The sequence below is a fragment of the Ricinus communis genome, chromosome 9 (genome assembly GCF_019578655.1).
Source record: "Ricinus communis isolate WT05 ecotype wild-type chromosome 9, ASM1957865v1, whole genome shotgun sequence".
Classification (NCBI taxonomy): Eukaryota; Viridiplantae; Streptophyta; class Magnoliopsida; order Malpighiales; family Euphorbiaceae; genus Ricinus; species Ricinus communis.
In genome coordinates, this window is record NC_063264.1 from 3775142 (window position 1) to 3789879 (window position 14738).

The 14738-nt window shown below is 31.6% G+C and overlaps 1 protein-coding gene across 5 annotated transcripts; it reads left to right on the plus strand.

Moving 5' to 3' along the window:
- Positions 1-3301: 3301 nt before the first annotated feature.
- LOC8280184 (putative ion channel POLLUX-like 2) lies at positions 3302-14508 on the plus strand. Of its 5 annotated transcripts, none has more exons than XM_025156982.2 (26): positions 3302-3460; positions 3594-3722; positions 4448-4524; positions 4862-4980; positions 5333-5619; positions 6297-6368; positions 7342-7417; positions 7536-7634; positions 7721-7875; positions 7965-8069; positions 8686-8775; positions 9254-9338; positions 9435-9582; positions 9924-10000; positions 10101-10181; positions 10757-10948; positions 11030-11143; positions 11988-12080; positions 12214-12340; positions 12402-12478; positions 12634-12681; positions 12773-12842; positions 12932-13005; positions 13489-13599; positions 13691-13794; positions 13952-14508. In XM_025156982.2, exons 2-26 carry the CDS (start codon positions 3628-3630, stop codon positions 13983-13985), a joined length of 2610 nt encoding a protein of 869 aa, XP_025012750.1. In that variant the 5' UTR covers positions 3302-3460; positions 3594-3627; the 3' UTR covers positions 13986-14508. The 5 variants fall into 5 exon arrangements, with proteins under 5 accessions (XP_025012750.1, XP_048235339.1, XP_015573528.1 ...); XM_048379384.1 differs by lacking the exon at positions 3302-3460 and adding an exon at positions 4253-4343 and having other exon boundaries at positions 3586-3722; XM_048379382.1 differs by lacking the exon at positions 3302-3460 and having other exon boundaries at positions 3480-3722.
- Positions 14509-14738: the final 230 nt, after the last annotated feature.

The following is a 14738-nucleotide window of genomic DNA, read 5'->3' on the forward strand; positions in this document are numbered from 1 at the left end:
AAAAATATACTTAAAAAATATTAAAAGAAGTCAAATGAAGTAGATTTATAGTTTTTATTATATATCTTTTTTATTTTTAAAAAATTTATTAAAAAGATATTAAAATATACCTAAAATATACTGAAAGAATCTTATTTTAACTTATATTATTATGAAAATAGCTAAATGAGGTAGATTTATTATTTTTAATTTATATTTTTATATTTGATATTTGTAAATTAAATAATATTATATATTTCTATAGTAACTGGTGTATTTTAATGATGTGAAGACGTGTATTTAAAAAAATATATTATAATATAACAAAAAACCAAAATACAGTTAAAAAAAATATAAAAATATAGTTAAAATAAAATCAAAAAGGTCATTTAAAAATACTAAATACATATAAAAAAATATTTTAAAAAATACAATAATGTATTTCAAAAAACCCGTATACTTTCATGATTTAGATTGTAAAGGTAAAAAAATTTTGATTGTAAAGATAAAATTTTATATTTTATTTTCCGTATATATTTGTAAAAAGCCTAACAAGAATCCAAAACGTTGTTAAGGTGTTGAAAAATAGAGGCCACGGAGTCTTTGGCCAAGTCCTTGGCTCCTTTAATGCTGAAATTGCGACAGATAGGAAGCGGTCCCAATCCCACGGCACAATTATTACACGCAACTCACTAATAAAACAGAAGCTATCTCTATGGTCAGTGGTCCTGTAAGAAAACACTCATTAGCAGGTAAAGCATTGTCTGTCTTGTTGAGTTGATTCAACTGTGGGCAATGCCAATGGTCTGAACTCAGTGTGATAGGTGGGGTTTTAGGTACTGAGCTATTGATACTTCTAGTGCCTGTCAAAGGACAGAGGCTATCAATTATTCAATTTGAAGATTCGGTTGAGACGGGTTTTAGTAGTAGCTTTAGCAGTGGAACCACTGTGATCAATGCTCCAAAAAACTTTGATATTGGTCTAATTCAGCTTATAATTTTAGAAAAAATCAGAAAGACCGTACCACAAATTTGAAGAATTTTCTATGAACTTTCCGCTATGTACCGGTTATTGTTGATGGAGCCACAATGATGAATGGTCCTACATTGTTATCCCTAGCCTCTAAATGCAAACCTCTACCATGTCCAAGTAAACAAATTTGTGATATTTTTTTTATTCCCTCTCTGAATGGGTTCTTCTTGGGATGCACCAAAACAAATCCTTTAATATCTTAGTCTTATACATCATTGGCCTAGCTCACGCTCAACGAAATAGAAAAATCTTCAATGGATTATGATATCGCAGACCTTAAGGCACGTAAATTATAAAATTTCTATTTTGAAAATGTATGATGAAACCTAGGCATGGTTTAATCAGAACATGGTCTAAAAACCAAAAAGAAGGAAAATCTTTACCAATTGATGTCCAAGGTTCCACGTTTTCTTTTCAAATTGACATTTGACATACATAAAAATTTATATATAATTATATAAAACCTTGAAATTAATTATGATATACTAGAAAAGAAAATCGAAAATAATATCCCATTTTTCACATGCTTTAAATAGTTAGCCCTGAAAAATAAAATAAAATTGGCCACCACAATCGAGTGGACAGTGCAGAGAGAGGACTGGGCTAGTGAAAGATCCGTTTCGTTCGTTGGCACGGAGAAGCGTGCAATTATTCATCCACTTGCAAAGTCGCAACAGGCGACACAAGTATCAGAATTTTTTTTTATTTAATAATTAATTTTATTAATAAAATAATAAAATATAAAATATAAAATATATTAATATTTAATCATATTATATAAATAAAATTAATAAGATAATAAGTTAATACAGTACATAATATATGCATTTTTCAGATATAATTTATAAATATATAATATAAAAATATATTTTAAATAAAATTCAAAAAATTTATAACTTATTATATTTTTATTTATAATTAATCTAAATTTAATAAAAATATTTTATTTTTATATAGAAGATTATTATATACAAATTTTATTATTATTAAATAAAATTTAAAGATTCAATAGTTGCTATATTTTTTATAAAAATGGTTGATAAGGATGTTACAATTACTTTAAATACAGAATCATAGGCATACTTAATTCAGTTTATTCTATTTATTGGATTTGTAAAATTAATATATTGAGTTTATAGTTCAATAAATTTCTAAATAAAATAAAAACAATTCATTATATTTTTTAATAACTAAACTAATCTATATAAGTTTTTGATTTTAAGATTTACATGTTCTGTTTTCTTATATATATATATATATATATATATATATATATATATAGAGTCAAATTTATATGGCTAGATCCAATCCTGGAAACATTGCTTATATCTCATTATCACCTAACACTCGTAAAAATAAGCTTTATATCGGTCAATATTTAATCAATCTAATTGACTGTGTACCAACTTGTAATTGCTTTTTATATCATTAATTTTTAGGTATGGTTGTGAGTTAAAAGGAGGATAAGAGTTAAGAGGTTAACACCCTTGATCGTATAATTACTATATCTTAATTTATTTTTTAATCCCCCTTTTACACATACTAATACTACTGGTGAGACAAATTCACTTTGCGATTCTTTTATTTTAAATTCTTTTTATTATCTTAATATAAATTACAGATGAAAGACTAGAGATAAACTTTTATCGTAATTAAAAACTTAAAAATTTCCAATGGTACTTTTAACTACTAATTAATAGAATTTAGCTACATGATTAGAAATTATATATCAAAATAAAAGAACAAAAATGATAAGATTATCATAGGATTGTAATACAATCAAGAAATAACGAAAATAAAGAAAATAAAGGCTCTTTTTAGCTATTGTTAAAGATAAATACGGAAAAGAATTTCTTTATAATTATATTTTTGGGACCAACTAATTTTTCTACGAGAAAGTTATAGCTTATATGCCACTAAATTATACATTTATTTAGTTAAATATATCCAAACTAAATATATATTTTGAAAAAGAAAAAGACATAATTTAAATAAAAATTAGAAAAGAAAAAAAAATTGTAGTAATAACTTTAAGAAAAAAATCATACACTAAATTACTTTATACAATAATCTATTTCATTTTAAAATTTTAATAATAGCTTAATTAACACATATCTTTTAAATAATTAATATTATATGGAGATAATTTAAAAGAAGAAAACAGAACGTAGAAAGATTATAATTTATTATAATATAATTTTTTTTTATTTGAAACCAAAATTTTGATAGTTATATAAAAAAAGTTGCTCTTATATGAAATATAACTCTAAGAGTCTCTGTAACGGAGAAGTCTAATGTAGCAACTGTGGCATACCAGAAGATATTAACCAAGATCTTAACGTGGAATCTCCCTCCCTCATTTGCAAATAAAAACCAAAAGCAGGCTTTTGTGGTCCCCAAACAATGCAGCCTCTGGAATAGGCAACTAAGATTCAAAAAAAGAAAAAGGTGAACTTCCCTTTGCTTTTCTTTCCACTCCATTTTTCTTAAAAGATTATCCGCTGAATCATTAACTACACTTTCTACTATTACTTCTGCCTGTTTGTACGTATCTTGTTATCTCTCTTTTCTTTTCGCTCGGTAATTTCGTCAAACACGTAGAGAGATAGAGAGAGATGCTTCTTGGTCAGTTACAGAGCTCTTATCCATGGATTTTGCCACCTCGAGTGCCGAAACTAAATCATATGATCTCTCCATCTTCTACAAAGCGGTGACAATCACTTAACTCTCATTCTTGTTGCAATGCATTGGCTCTTCTTGAACTCTATGCCTTTTCATTATTTTCTCATGTGCTTCAACACTTGATATATTTTCTCAATTGTCTAGTTACTTGCTTGAAGTGATCACACGTGAACTCGTTTCTTTTTGAGTATTTGAACAAGTATGATTTGTTATTTATTGCTTAATTATAAAACTTAATCGTGAAACTGTGAAATGTATTTATGAATTTCCTTATTGTTGCCAACGGCTTCTTTAGATTTTGTTTAACCAGCTTCTTTAATCTCTTCTTTTAATAAAAAAAATGATGTATCATTTTATTAGTGCATAGTTGTTCTTATATATTTCTTAAATTCAAACCAAAAAAAAAGAAAAAGAAAGAAAAAAGAAAACTGTTGGATTTGAAGTACTTCTTTGTTGATCTGGCCTTCGTTATGTTTACAAATTTTAATGTAGATTTTGAACTGTCAGCTGTTAATCAGGAAATAGGTCTACAGCGTTCTATTTTTCTTTTGCATATAGGAATAAGTTATGTCCAAGACTTTGATGGTATTCATGCGAATATATATATAAAAAATTATCAGTACGATGAGTTGATTAATAGAAGGAAAATGTGAGTTCTTCTTTTTCTCGGTGCTTGTTTCTATATAATGCTGGCAGCTATTTTCGTTGAAGCAATTAAGGTTCATGTTGATTGCTGACATTGTAGTTCAACAGGAGATCAGTGCCATGCCACATTAAATGGATGAAATCTTCGACAATAAATTCATGTAGTTTCAGAGTACACTGTGGTGGTGAGTTAGAAGCAGTCTACTTTAACAAGTTACGAGGCAGATGGCTAGTCTACTTAAAATGCCTGTATTACATTTTGTCAACAACTTAACTTTAACAAAGAATTAACAGTTACAGTTTGTTAATTAATCTGAGAAGTAGGCCCTAAATTAACAACATTATTTTATGTTTTTCACTTGGTTATCTAACCAAGTCTTCTAATGTTCGTTTTTGTAGGATTATATCATGCCACCTAGCTTTTTTACACATGTTTTATAAGTGAATGTTATGCTCTGCATTGGCAGTTTGCTTTTGGTGATTAAAACTTGTTTCAATTAGATTCTGGTAATTTATTTTCAGCAAATTGGGAAGGCAATTCTCGGAGGCAGGGGGATAAGTTTAATTGTTCTTCTTGCAAGGATATTTCAGAGGATTCGAATACCAAATTCTTGAGAATGAGGCAATATAGTAGTTTTCAGGTGGGGATTAAGTGAAATAATCTGATATGGAAGTAGTTATAATATGAATGAATTTATAATTCATAAGGTTTTGTTTTCCTGAAATTATTATTTAGAATGAAGACAGTTTTAAAAATATTAAAAATGGTTCAATTGTGTTTAATGTTCTTATAGGTGGTATTAATAAATTTGGTTCATAAGTATTTTTTTGTTATTTATGTATGGAGTTTCAAAGAAAAGTAATAGAAAAAATAATTTCTATTCAAGCATAGTTTAATTGCTCAACTTGTTTGTAGATAACTATATGTGTTAAATTGCATAATGTTATCGGTAACTTGTGGTAAATGTTTGATACAGTTAAGTTTACTTGCAGGATTATGAAGCTAAACTTGTGATTGAATCTATTTCATCATATTGCATATTCAGATTTGCACAGTTAAATTTAGTAAATACATTGATAAAGATGGTTCAAGACTCAATTCCGTCTTTGGTTTTGACCTTTGGAGCTACAAGCTCACCTTTTGCTTGTATTTCTAATTCCTTGAATAAACCAACACCACTTGGTTTGGATGTTTCCTTCCCTTCGTTTCAAGATCTCAAGTGGAGCTTAGCACGTTTGCTCTATTTGTTCAACATCCAACTTGAGAGAAATGTGGCAACGTAAGTAAAGTAATGTGTTTGCTCTTTCTTATTAATAAGCCTGTGAACCTGCACCTCTCTACCTGCTGGTTCATAAAAATTTGCTTTGAGTTCGTGATATTTATTTCTCATTTTCGTAGCAGGTATCAGAAAATAAGATGTCATAATATGATTATGAAACTGATATAATTACAGTTAAGACTTAAAGAGAAAATGAAGTATGCATCTTTTTCTTCTTAGCATAGGAATATAGTAGCATGCAATCACAAGTATGTTTGAAAAATCAGGCCTTGCCATCACCTCTTATAGCATTATATTTGTAATATTATCAATTCAATTTTTTTAATGTGGAGAAATTGGTTGTTTTGGAAGTAATAGCAACCATTTTTATAAATATCATCTAATGTGAGATGGTCAAGATGATATATTGAAGTCAGATAGTGTGTAGGTTTTACTTTAGGCTTTGTAGATAAGATCATTCTCCATCTTTAGGGTTCAAAAACTACCATCCACATATTAATGCTGGACTACTTGTATGAAGATTCAAAGGAAAAACAGGAGATAGTAGTTGGATTACATTTGGAAACTTATAGTTATCAGCTCATAATGGGTGCTGCTGTGATACCAATTTGTTTGTCTGTTGTGTGCCCAAGAATATCTGCTTGTTAAATGATTGATTGGTTTAAAATGCCTTGTAGGTTCTTTGTAGTACTCCTTGTGGCTTGCTTCTCATTTGTTGTCATTGGCGGTTTCCTATTTTTCAAGTTCAGGTAACCACTCATTGCATTTTCTGGAGAAAACTAAGATGTAGCTTTATATTTGCTAGTTGTTTTGTGGGAAATGACATGGTATCTTTCTGCAAATGTGCTTGTTTCTGCACCATGCAGTGATGTTTCTTGTATCTGATATCTCTTGCTTAATAACGTTTGCAGAATCACAACCACTTCCTTTGGCATGTAATACTTAGGTTTTATCCAAATTAGAGAGGAAGGAGCATAATTGGAAATATATTGTGTTTGTTAGAGAGCTTATCATCTTCTTTCTTGGTTTTGAGTTTAAACCAACTTGCCAAGAGCAAATATTACTTTGCCTGTCAAGGGAGTCCAGGCTTCTGAAAGCACTGTTTCCTTTCATCCATTATAGTTATGGCCTTTGTTAACTGGGATTTGCGTTAGTGGTTCCCTTGCAAGTCACCAACTGTTGTTGGGCATTACTTTTTTTCTTTTTTAATTTTTGAAAACATGCACGATGATGCTAAGATTTATTAGACTTGGGATTATTGTCAAGTGAAAATTCATTTTGAGCATGCCATAAAGATAACTGGTACGAGTAGGAGATTGTTCACATTTATGCTTCCTTTCTTAGATGGCTTGTTTTCTCTGTATTTCTGCAAAGCCTTCTTATTTTATTCCTAATATGCTCCTTTATATGTTGATTGAGAATTAAGACAAAATTAACAAATATTAAATTTATGAATTCTGTCATAGATGCTTTTGTCTCTGGGAGGATCTCTTTAGATTTTGGTTGCATACTTGTATATGAGAAAGCATCATTTGATAGAGCATACATCTAAAGGTTATAATATTACAAGTTGAAACTCTTCCTTATAAGTTATCGTAAAAGTCCTTTTTCCTACCACTATTGCTGTCTCTTCATGGCTTTAGAATTCTCTCAATTAACTTTTATAGCATTTATTTTCTTTCTTGTTTGCTAATCTTGTTACGTGTTAATTAAATGACATAGGGGTAGTACACAATCTCTGGAGGACTGCTTCTGGGAAGCTTGGGCATGTCTGTGTTCATCATCTACTCATCTGAAGGTTTGGTGATGTCCCGTTAACTTCATAGCTCTTTTCACTTGAAATTTTACTGCTGGTTTCATAATTGCCAATTTATGTTTGTTATGGCTAAAGAACTATATTGCATGTGGAACTGCAGCAAAGAACACGCGTTGAACGTGTTATTGGCTTTATTCTTGCCATATGGGGTATACTGTTCTACTCTCGGCTATTGAGTACAATGACAGAGCAATTCAGGGTAAACTACTGGAAGTCTGGAACAACAATTGCTTATTAAATCAATTGTACGTTTAAATAACTTCCTTAGCATAATTACTTGGACAGAATAACATGCAAAGGCTCAGGGAAGGTGCACAAATGCAAGTTCTTGAGACTGATCATATCATAATTTGTGGAGTAAACAGTAAATTGTCTTTCATACTAAAGCAGCTAGATAAGTATCATGAGTTTGCTGTCCGCTTAGGTATTGCTACAGCCAGGTAATTCGTTCTCATGTTTCCAGCACAGATTCTATGTCCCTAATGTGTCCTCATATCTTAATTTGTAAGACTTGTGTTTGTCTTTATAGGAAGCAGAGAATTCTTCTCATGTCTGACCTTCCAAGGAAGCAGATAGACAAGCTAGCTGATAATTTTGCCAGAGATTTTAACCATATTGATATACTCACTAAGAGGTGTTTGTGTTTGTTCTTTTCTCTCAATTGCTGCAGAATCTAATATGACTTTCTCTTTTTTCCCCTAAGACCACAACCACCGTTTTCAGGGATGTCACTGTGTACTAGAAATTGTTCCCCTTTTCTTTCGTGGACTGACTTGTTCTATGGTCCACAATAACAAGGAAAACATATATCTACTAAATATGTTTTTTGTGCAATCACCAATACATGATGCCAACGCATCAGCAAATGCATTGCCAAATTTTAGATTGGAAGCTACCTAATTACTATTGAGTGTCAGAGAATGCCTGCTGATTTTGACTAATTTTATGGGCGGAATGGTAACTTTTTTAATGGAAGAAATTTTTGATTGCTTCATAGTTTATTTACTACTTAGTTTGTATTTCCTCAGTAATCCAATTGTTTTTTTTCCCGGAGCTGTAATCCAAAGTTTCAGGCATAAGGGATTTCTATTGTTTCTTGATATTGACTAAGAGATAAAGTGCTGTTGCTTATTGCTTGTACCATTCCAATAATCACCAATCGCCGATTATCATTTTGCAAAGTTAAACAACTCGAACATATGAAGTTGGTATCTAATTTGAGGTCTATTTTTTTGCTTCCACTTCTACAGTTGCAGCCTTAGCCTGACGAAATCATTTGAAAGAGCTGCAGCTGATAAAGCACGTGCTGTAATTATATTGCCAACAACAAAAGGGGATCGGTAAGTGAGAAAGCCTTTGAAGGGGATCCTACTGTTGTTTATTTATACAGTACCATATATTTATGCAGGAAATTGCTTGCATCTGATTGTGGAAATCATCTTCTAGTCGTTACAAGAGTGTATTAATACTATTGTATGTGTTATTATATACTCAATTTTAACCTGTGAATATTATGATTCATAGATTTGCGAATTGGTTAATGAGGCACTATAGCCACTGTCTGAGGTAAGAAAAGGCGGATTGTAACCAATACGTTGATTAAAGTGACATGATAATGGTTTATCTTCAGTACATGGATTGAACTTTTCTCTCCTATACTGAGTTCTGGAGTTAATTTTTGAAGTTTACGTTGTTGATGTATATCAAATATCAATCTTCACTTTGCTAATTTACCTCCTGATTTTCTTATATCCTTGAATTATGCTTAATCTATATATTGGCTAAAACTAAAGTGATTTGAAATCTTCAATTGTTTAGGTATGAAGTTGATACCAATGCTTTTCTATCCGTGCTAGCCCTTCAACCTATTATGAAGATGGATTCTGGTCCCACCATTGTTGAGGTGCATGACTTATTGAAGGCTCTTAATAAGACTCTGAGGTTTCTTACCTGATGTGAATTTGGATTTTTCTGATACAGTATTGGTTTTGAAATACAGGTCTCAAACTCCAATACATGTGATCTCTTAAAGTCAATTTCAGGGGTGAAAGTTGAACCAGTGGAGAATGTCGTATCCAAATTATTTGTTCAGTGCTCTCGGCAGAAGGGGCTGATAAAAATCTACAGACATTTGCTTAATTATCGAAGTACTGTACGAATTTTCATCTAGAATTATGTTCACCAGTATTGTATTCACACAGAGAATTGCATCTGCATTGATTACCATATCTTTTATATTTGTAAAACTAATATCTCTCGATTCTTCTTGATTTCATCATCTTTATCTTTTCTGAATACCTTATATTATAGTTTCTATTGAAACAAACACACATAAAAAGATGCATCTGCATTGATCATCAGATCTTTTATATTTGTAAAACTGGTATCCTTCCATTCTTCTTCTTTTAATAATCTTTTCATTTCTGAATACCTTGTGATTTATAGTTTCTGCTGAAACACTAATTGCTATCATGTTTACTTATTGCAGAAAATGTATTTAATCTTTGCAGTTTCCCTAATCTAGCTGGAATTAAGTATAGGAAACTAAGACGTGGATTTCAAGAGGTAATTCTCGCTGATGAAAAAATTTCTGTTAGAAGAATATTTCCATGTAATCTAATATGCTAATTTATATATCTTTTTCCTCAAATGGGTATCTTTTCAGGTGGTTGTATGTGGTCTTTACCGGAATGGGAAAATATATTTCCACCCAAGTGATGATGAAATCTTGCAACAAACTGACAAAGTACGCAGAGACTGGTTTTTTCAGAACTTGCATTCTCTTTCTCCTCAATTTTCAGATTTAGAACCACAAGATTGAGATGCAATCTAGTTTAATTGATAATTTGTGTAAGTAGCAAGAAAATTGAGTAGGCTGTGAGATAGTGAAGGGTTAAGCCATCTGAACTGTTTGCCCTGTTGGTCTGACCTGACATAAAAGATTATATTTTTGTATTCTCCCAACAACTTGTAAGAGTTTTGTAACAGAAACTTCAACCATGTGATTAAAGTAGGGTGAATTAAGAAGTAATATAAAAACCTAATGATATTTTGTAATCTTTCCGTCATGTTGTCTCAAGTTATGTGGTTGATTATTGATCTTATCTTTGTTAATATTTCCGGATATCTACATCTTTACCAGGAAACATGTGATTATTTATCATTTTATCTTTTGAAGTCTGCTTCACACATGTTGATTTGAAGTATGCTTCCTGTCATGTTCTTGTTCTGAAGTATGCTGCTTCACTCATGTCGTTGATTTGATTATATGCTTTTCCGTATCTTAATTATATTCTCTCTTCTTTCACTTTCCTCATGTAGGTTTTGTTCATTGGACCTGTTCATGGGAGAAGGAGACCGGAAATTGCATATTCTAGTGTTTTCAAAGAAGGAACGTCTTTTATAAACAATCTCAAAGTAGAAGAAGACAATGAAGAAATAAATCATGCCATTGAATTGCGAAAGACACGGCTTGAAAATATCGTGACGCGTCCCAACAAATCGGGCTCAAAGGTATCTTTTCAGATAATTTTCTCAAACAACATGCTTTGATTTATGTGCCAACTTGTACAACTGTTTTGCTGGTGAATGCAGGCATCAGATTCATCTCCGGGACCAAAAGAATGCATACTTCTACTTGGATGGCGTCCAGACATTGTAGAAATGATTGAAGAGTATGATAATTATCTGGGACCTGGAAGCGTATTGGTAAGCTTTATATTTGGAGCCTTAAATTCTCATTTTAACTCGTACCTACTCCTAAAATCTCTTGCAGTGTTAGGCATTTGGAACAAGTTTTGCTAATGGATATATATGGATATAAAAAGTTATGTTTTGCAATGTCATGCATTACTTAAGAATAAAAAGTGTCCATGTCATCTTCTTCATGAATATTTGAAATGCAACTTACACTTATGCAGCTTTCTTTACTTTACTCTCTGAAAACGATAATTCAGGCTCCATTGGTATCTAGATTTTGGCAAAGGATGAGGAGTATATTTTTATCTGGAATCTGTTTCCAAGCATACCAGATTATAGCTGCCCTCTTCTTCCTTTCTTTCATTTTTCTTTATCTATTTTGTTTCAACCCTAGTTGGCATTGCCATCAACGACCATTTAATGGAAATTAACTTCCCACGTTACAAACTAGCACTAGGATATGTTAAATTTGGTGTGGTAAAACTTAGTTGCTCACTCGACCTATAATGCAAACACATCCTGGTGTTGCCCAACATAGCTGGGATTTCCCAGCTGTTACTAAAACAGTATCAATTGTTCCATGGATTAAAATGACTGGACTGTATTTTACTAGTCTATTTGAAAATTTCAAACCTTTTCCGCACTAATGCTTATTTCTCTTTCTTTTCTTCTTCCTCTTATTATTTAGTGTTTGCAAGATATTATAGGCAATTTAACTTCAGGTATCAATTATAATTAACATAATGTTTACTTGATGGAATCCTACTTCATTTCATGTATCACAAGATTTAGCTTTCTACATCAAACATGCAATGGTGTAACTTCCAGTCTTCATCATTCTATGTAAATGCAGGAAATTTTGTCAGATGTGCCTTTAGATGACAGACAAAGGGCAAGCAACAGTTATAGTCAAATACAACTCAAACACGTCCAAGTTTCCCACAGGGTACTGCTTCAATTAGTCAACTAGAGAATTCACAATAGATCTTCCCTTCCATTTCTCTCTCTCTCTCTTCTTTTTTCTTTTCGTAATGTTTTTCCTTTCCTCCTAATCCTCTATGGCCTTTATGTTACTGCAGATTGGAAATCCCATGGATCATGATACCTTAAAGGAAACAATTATCAATATTCAAAAGTCTTATCTTAAAGGACTAAATATTCCATTATCCATTGCTGTGATATCAGATAGAGAATGGCTTCTTGGAGGTAACGATATTTGATGCTTTACTAGATTCAAGGAAGTCTTGTATTAATTATCCTTCTTCAGATCCAGCCAGGGCAGATAAGCAGTCCGCATTTTCCCTTCTCCTTGCTGAAAATATCTGCGATAAACTTGGAGTTAAGGTGAATATAACAGGATCCTTATTTGCAATTTCTGAAGATTAGCTTTTAAGCTCTGCTGATTCAAGAACGTTGATGATGACTTTTGAAAGTGTTTTTTTCTCTATTTGATCTTCCGAGTGAAATGAAAATCACTATAATAAATAAGCATTTTGCAGGCCCAAAATCTAGTTGCGGAGATTGTTGACTCAAAATTAGGCAAACAGGTAAGATGTCCTTCAACAGACAATATCAGTTCTTTGACATGACAATTTTAATATTTCATTTTTATATATATAAATTTTGAAATTTCTTCAGATTACAAGAATCAAACCATCCCTGACTTACATAGCAGCGGAGGAAGTAATGAGCCTTGTTACAGCTCAAGGTCTTGAATCATTTTATTCTACCTGCTACGATAGCGTTTCTATTATTCCAGTGTTAAATTTGCAGATTAAACATCTGTTTACATGACAGTGGCGGAGAACAGTGAATTGAATGAGGTGTGGAAAGACATTCTGGATGCTGAGGGCGATGAGATATATATTAAGGTAAAAATGATATTTCAAAATAGTACTTTGCATCTCCAATATTCTTCGGCCTGAGGGTAGCTAGGCCAAAATGATTAACTGACCATAGAAGGAATACTGGCTAGCATAAGGTGGCCTTTCTTGTTTGTACTAAATTGAGAATTATTTTGTTTCTATTATTTCAGGGGAAATTGAATGTTGTAGGTTAATTATTTATTGGTTATGGATCACCCCTCTCTGGTGGTGATCTGGCACTTTGTCAATATGTAAGTGGATAAGGGGGAAAACAATATCATTGTAGTTTGATAAACTAAATAAAATGTTTATTTTGAGATGCGATCAACTGGTAGTTAATAGTGAATACCGTTGGCGTTTCGTGAAATACAGCTTTTTATTATACATCTTTGCCATTATTAAATTGAACATGGAGTATTCAGTTTGTAAAGAGATGCTGGTAACCTAACCGACCCATTTTCACTCAAATTGCTTTTATGTCTGTGGCAGGATATTAGCCTATACATGAAAGAGGGGGAGACTCCTTCATTCTTCGAACTCTCTGAAAGGGCATTTTTGCGGCGAGAGGTAGCTATTGGCTACGTCAAAGATAATAAAAAGGTAAAGGGGACTAAGAAGTTTATGAACACCATAATTTGATTTTATTACACAAATTTGATCTAGACATCTTATTCAAGCCTTACTATTGCAGGTTATCAATCCGATTTCCAAATCAGAATCCCTCTCACTTGGAATGTCAGACTATTTAATTGTTATATCTGAGCTTGAAGGGGAACAACCTATCATCTATAAAGAGTAAACTTCAATCAATCATCTTATTTGTTGCTCCATGTATCTTTTTGTTCTCTTTTAGTTTGTTGCACGGGTTGTTTAATGTAGATTCAGGTAGCTAAAAAGTATAATATTATCAGATTTTGGTAGCACTGTTACACCATGGTTGTCTGGAAATCAGCAGGGTGTCTTTAAGCAGAAATGTAGACAGCTGACAATTGGAAGGCTTCTCACCAAAGGAACTACAGCTGAGTTAGAGGTTCAGTTGGTTGGATGGCTTAAGTTTCATATTTTACTCTCAGCGCTTGTTGTAATGTAAGTTAATTGACTTACGAGCCTCACGAGCATCACGATCATCACTTGGCAATCGACAATTGTATGACAGCTCCAAAACAATGGGTGTAGCTAAACTTGATCAAGTGGATAATGGATCTAGCTAAACATGATAAAATGGACAGGTCGTCGGAATGTCATGCGCAGCAATTCAGCAGATTTTGTGTTTCTTGAGAGTTGAAACCCAGTCCCAAGTGTCTTCTATTTTCACGCATGTATATTGTTTGGTAGTGCAGCAAAAATTTGTATCCATTAATAATTTACCCGCAGGAAGCACTGTAGGTATTTGATTTAGAGTTTTTTGTGCTGCTGATAATTATTTCTAACTATACAACTGAATTTATTCCTTTAGTAAAATGTAACAATCATCATTGATCTAATCTCAATTAGTCAAGAATTTTATCAGCTTCTCTTAAAGAACTTTTTTTATCATTTAATAATTTATTTGATTTATTTTTTATTTAAAAAATATTATTTTTTAAAATAACTGATAATAAAATCATTTAAATTAATTCTTTATAATTTATAAAAAACATATCCTGTCCAAATTAAAATAACCATGATATTTAAATAATAAGACATTTTGAAAAGAAAGTCTACAAACACTTACATTTAAAAAAGTTTATATATATATA

What these genes read in the sequence shown, in the direction of transcription:
- LOC8280184 (XM_025156982.2), top strand. Translation starts at nt 3,628, where the DNA reads ATGCTTCTTGGTCAGTTACAGAGCTCTTATCCATGGATTTTGCCACCT. An exon ending in ACTCAAAATTAGGCAAACAG is followed by an intron (nt 12,682 to 12,772) that starts GTAAGATGTCCT and finishes AAATTTCTTCAG; the next exon opens with ATTACAAGAATCAAACCATC. An exon ending in GAGCCTTGTTACAGCTCAAG is followed by an intron (nt 12,843 to 12,931) that starts GTCTTGAATCAT and finishes TTTACATGACAG; the next exon opens with TGGCGGAGAACAGTGAATTG.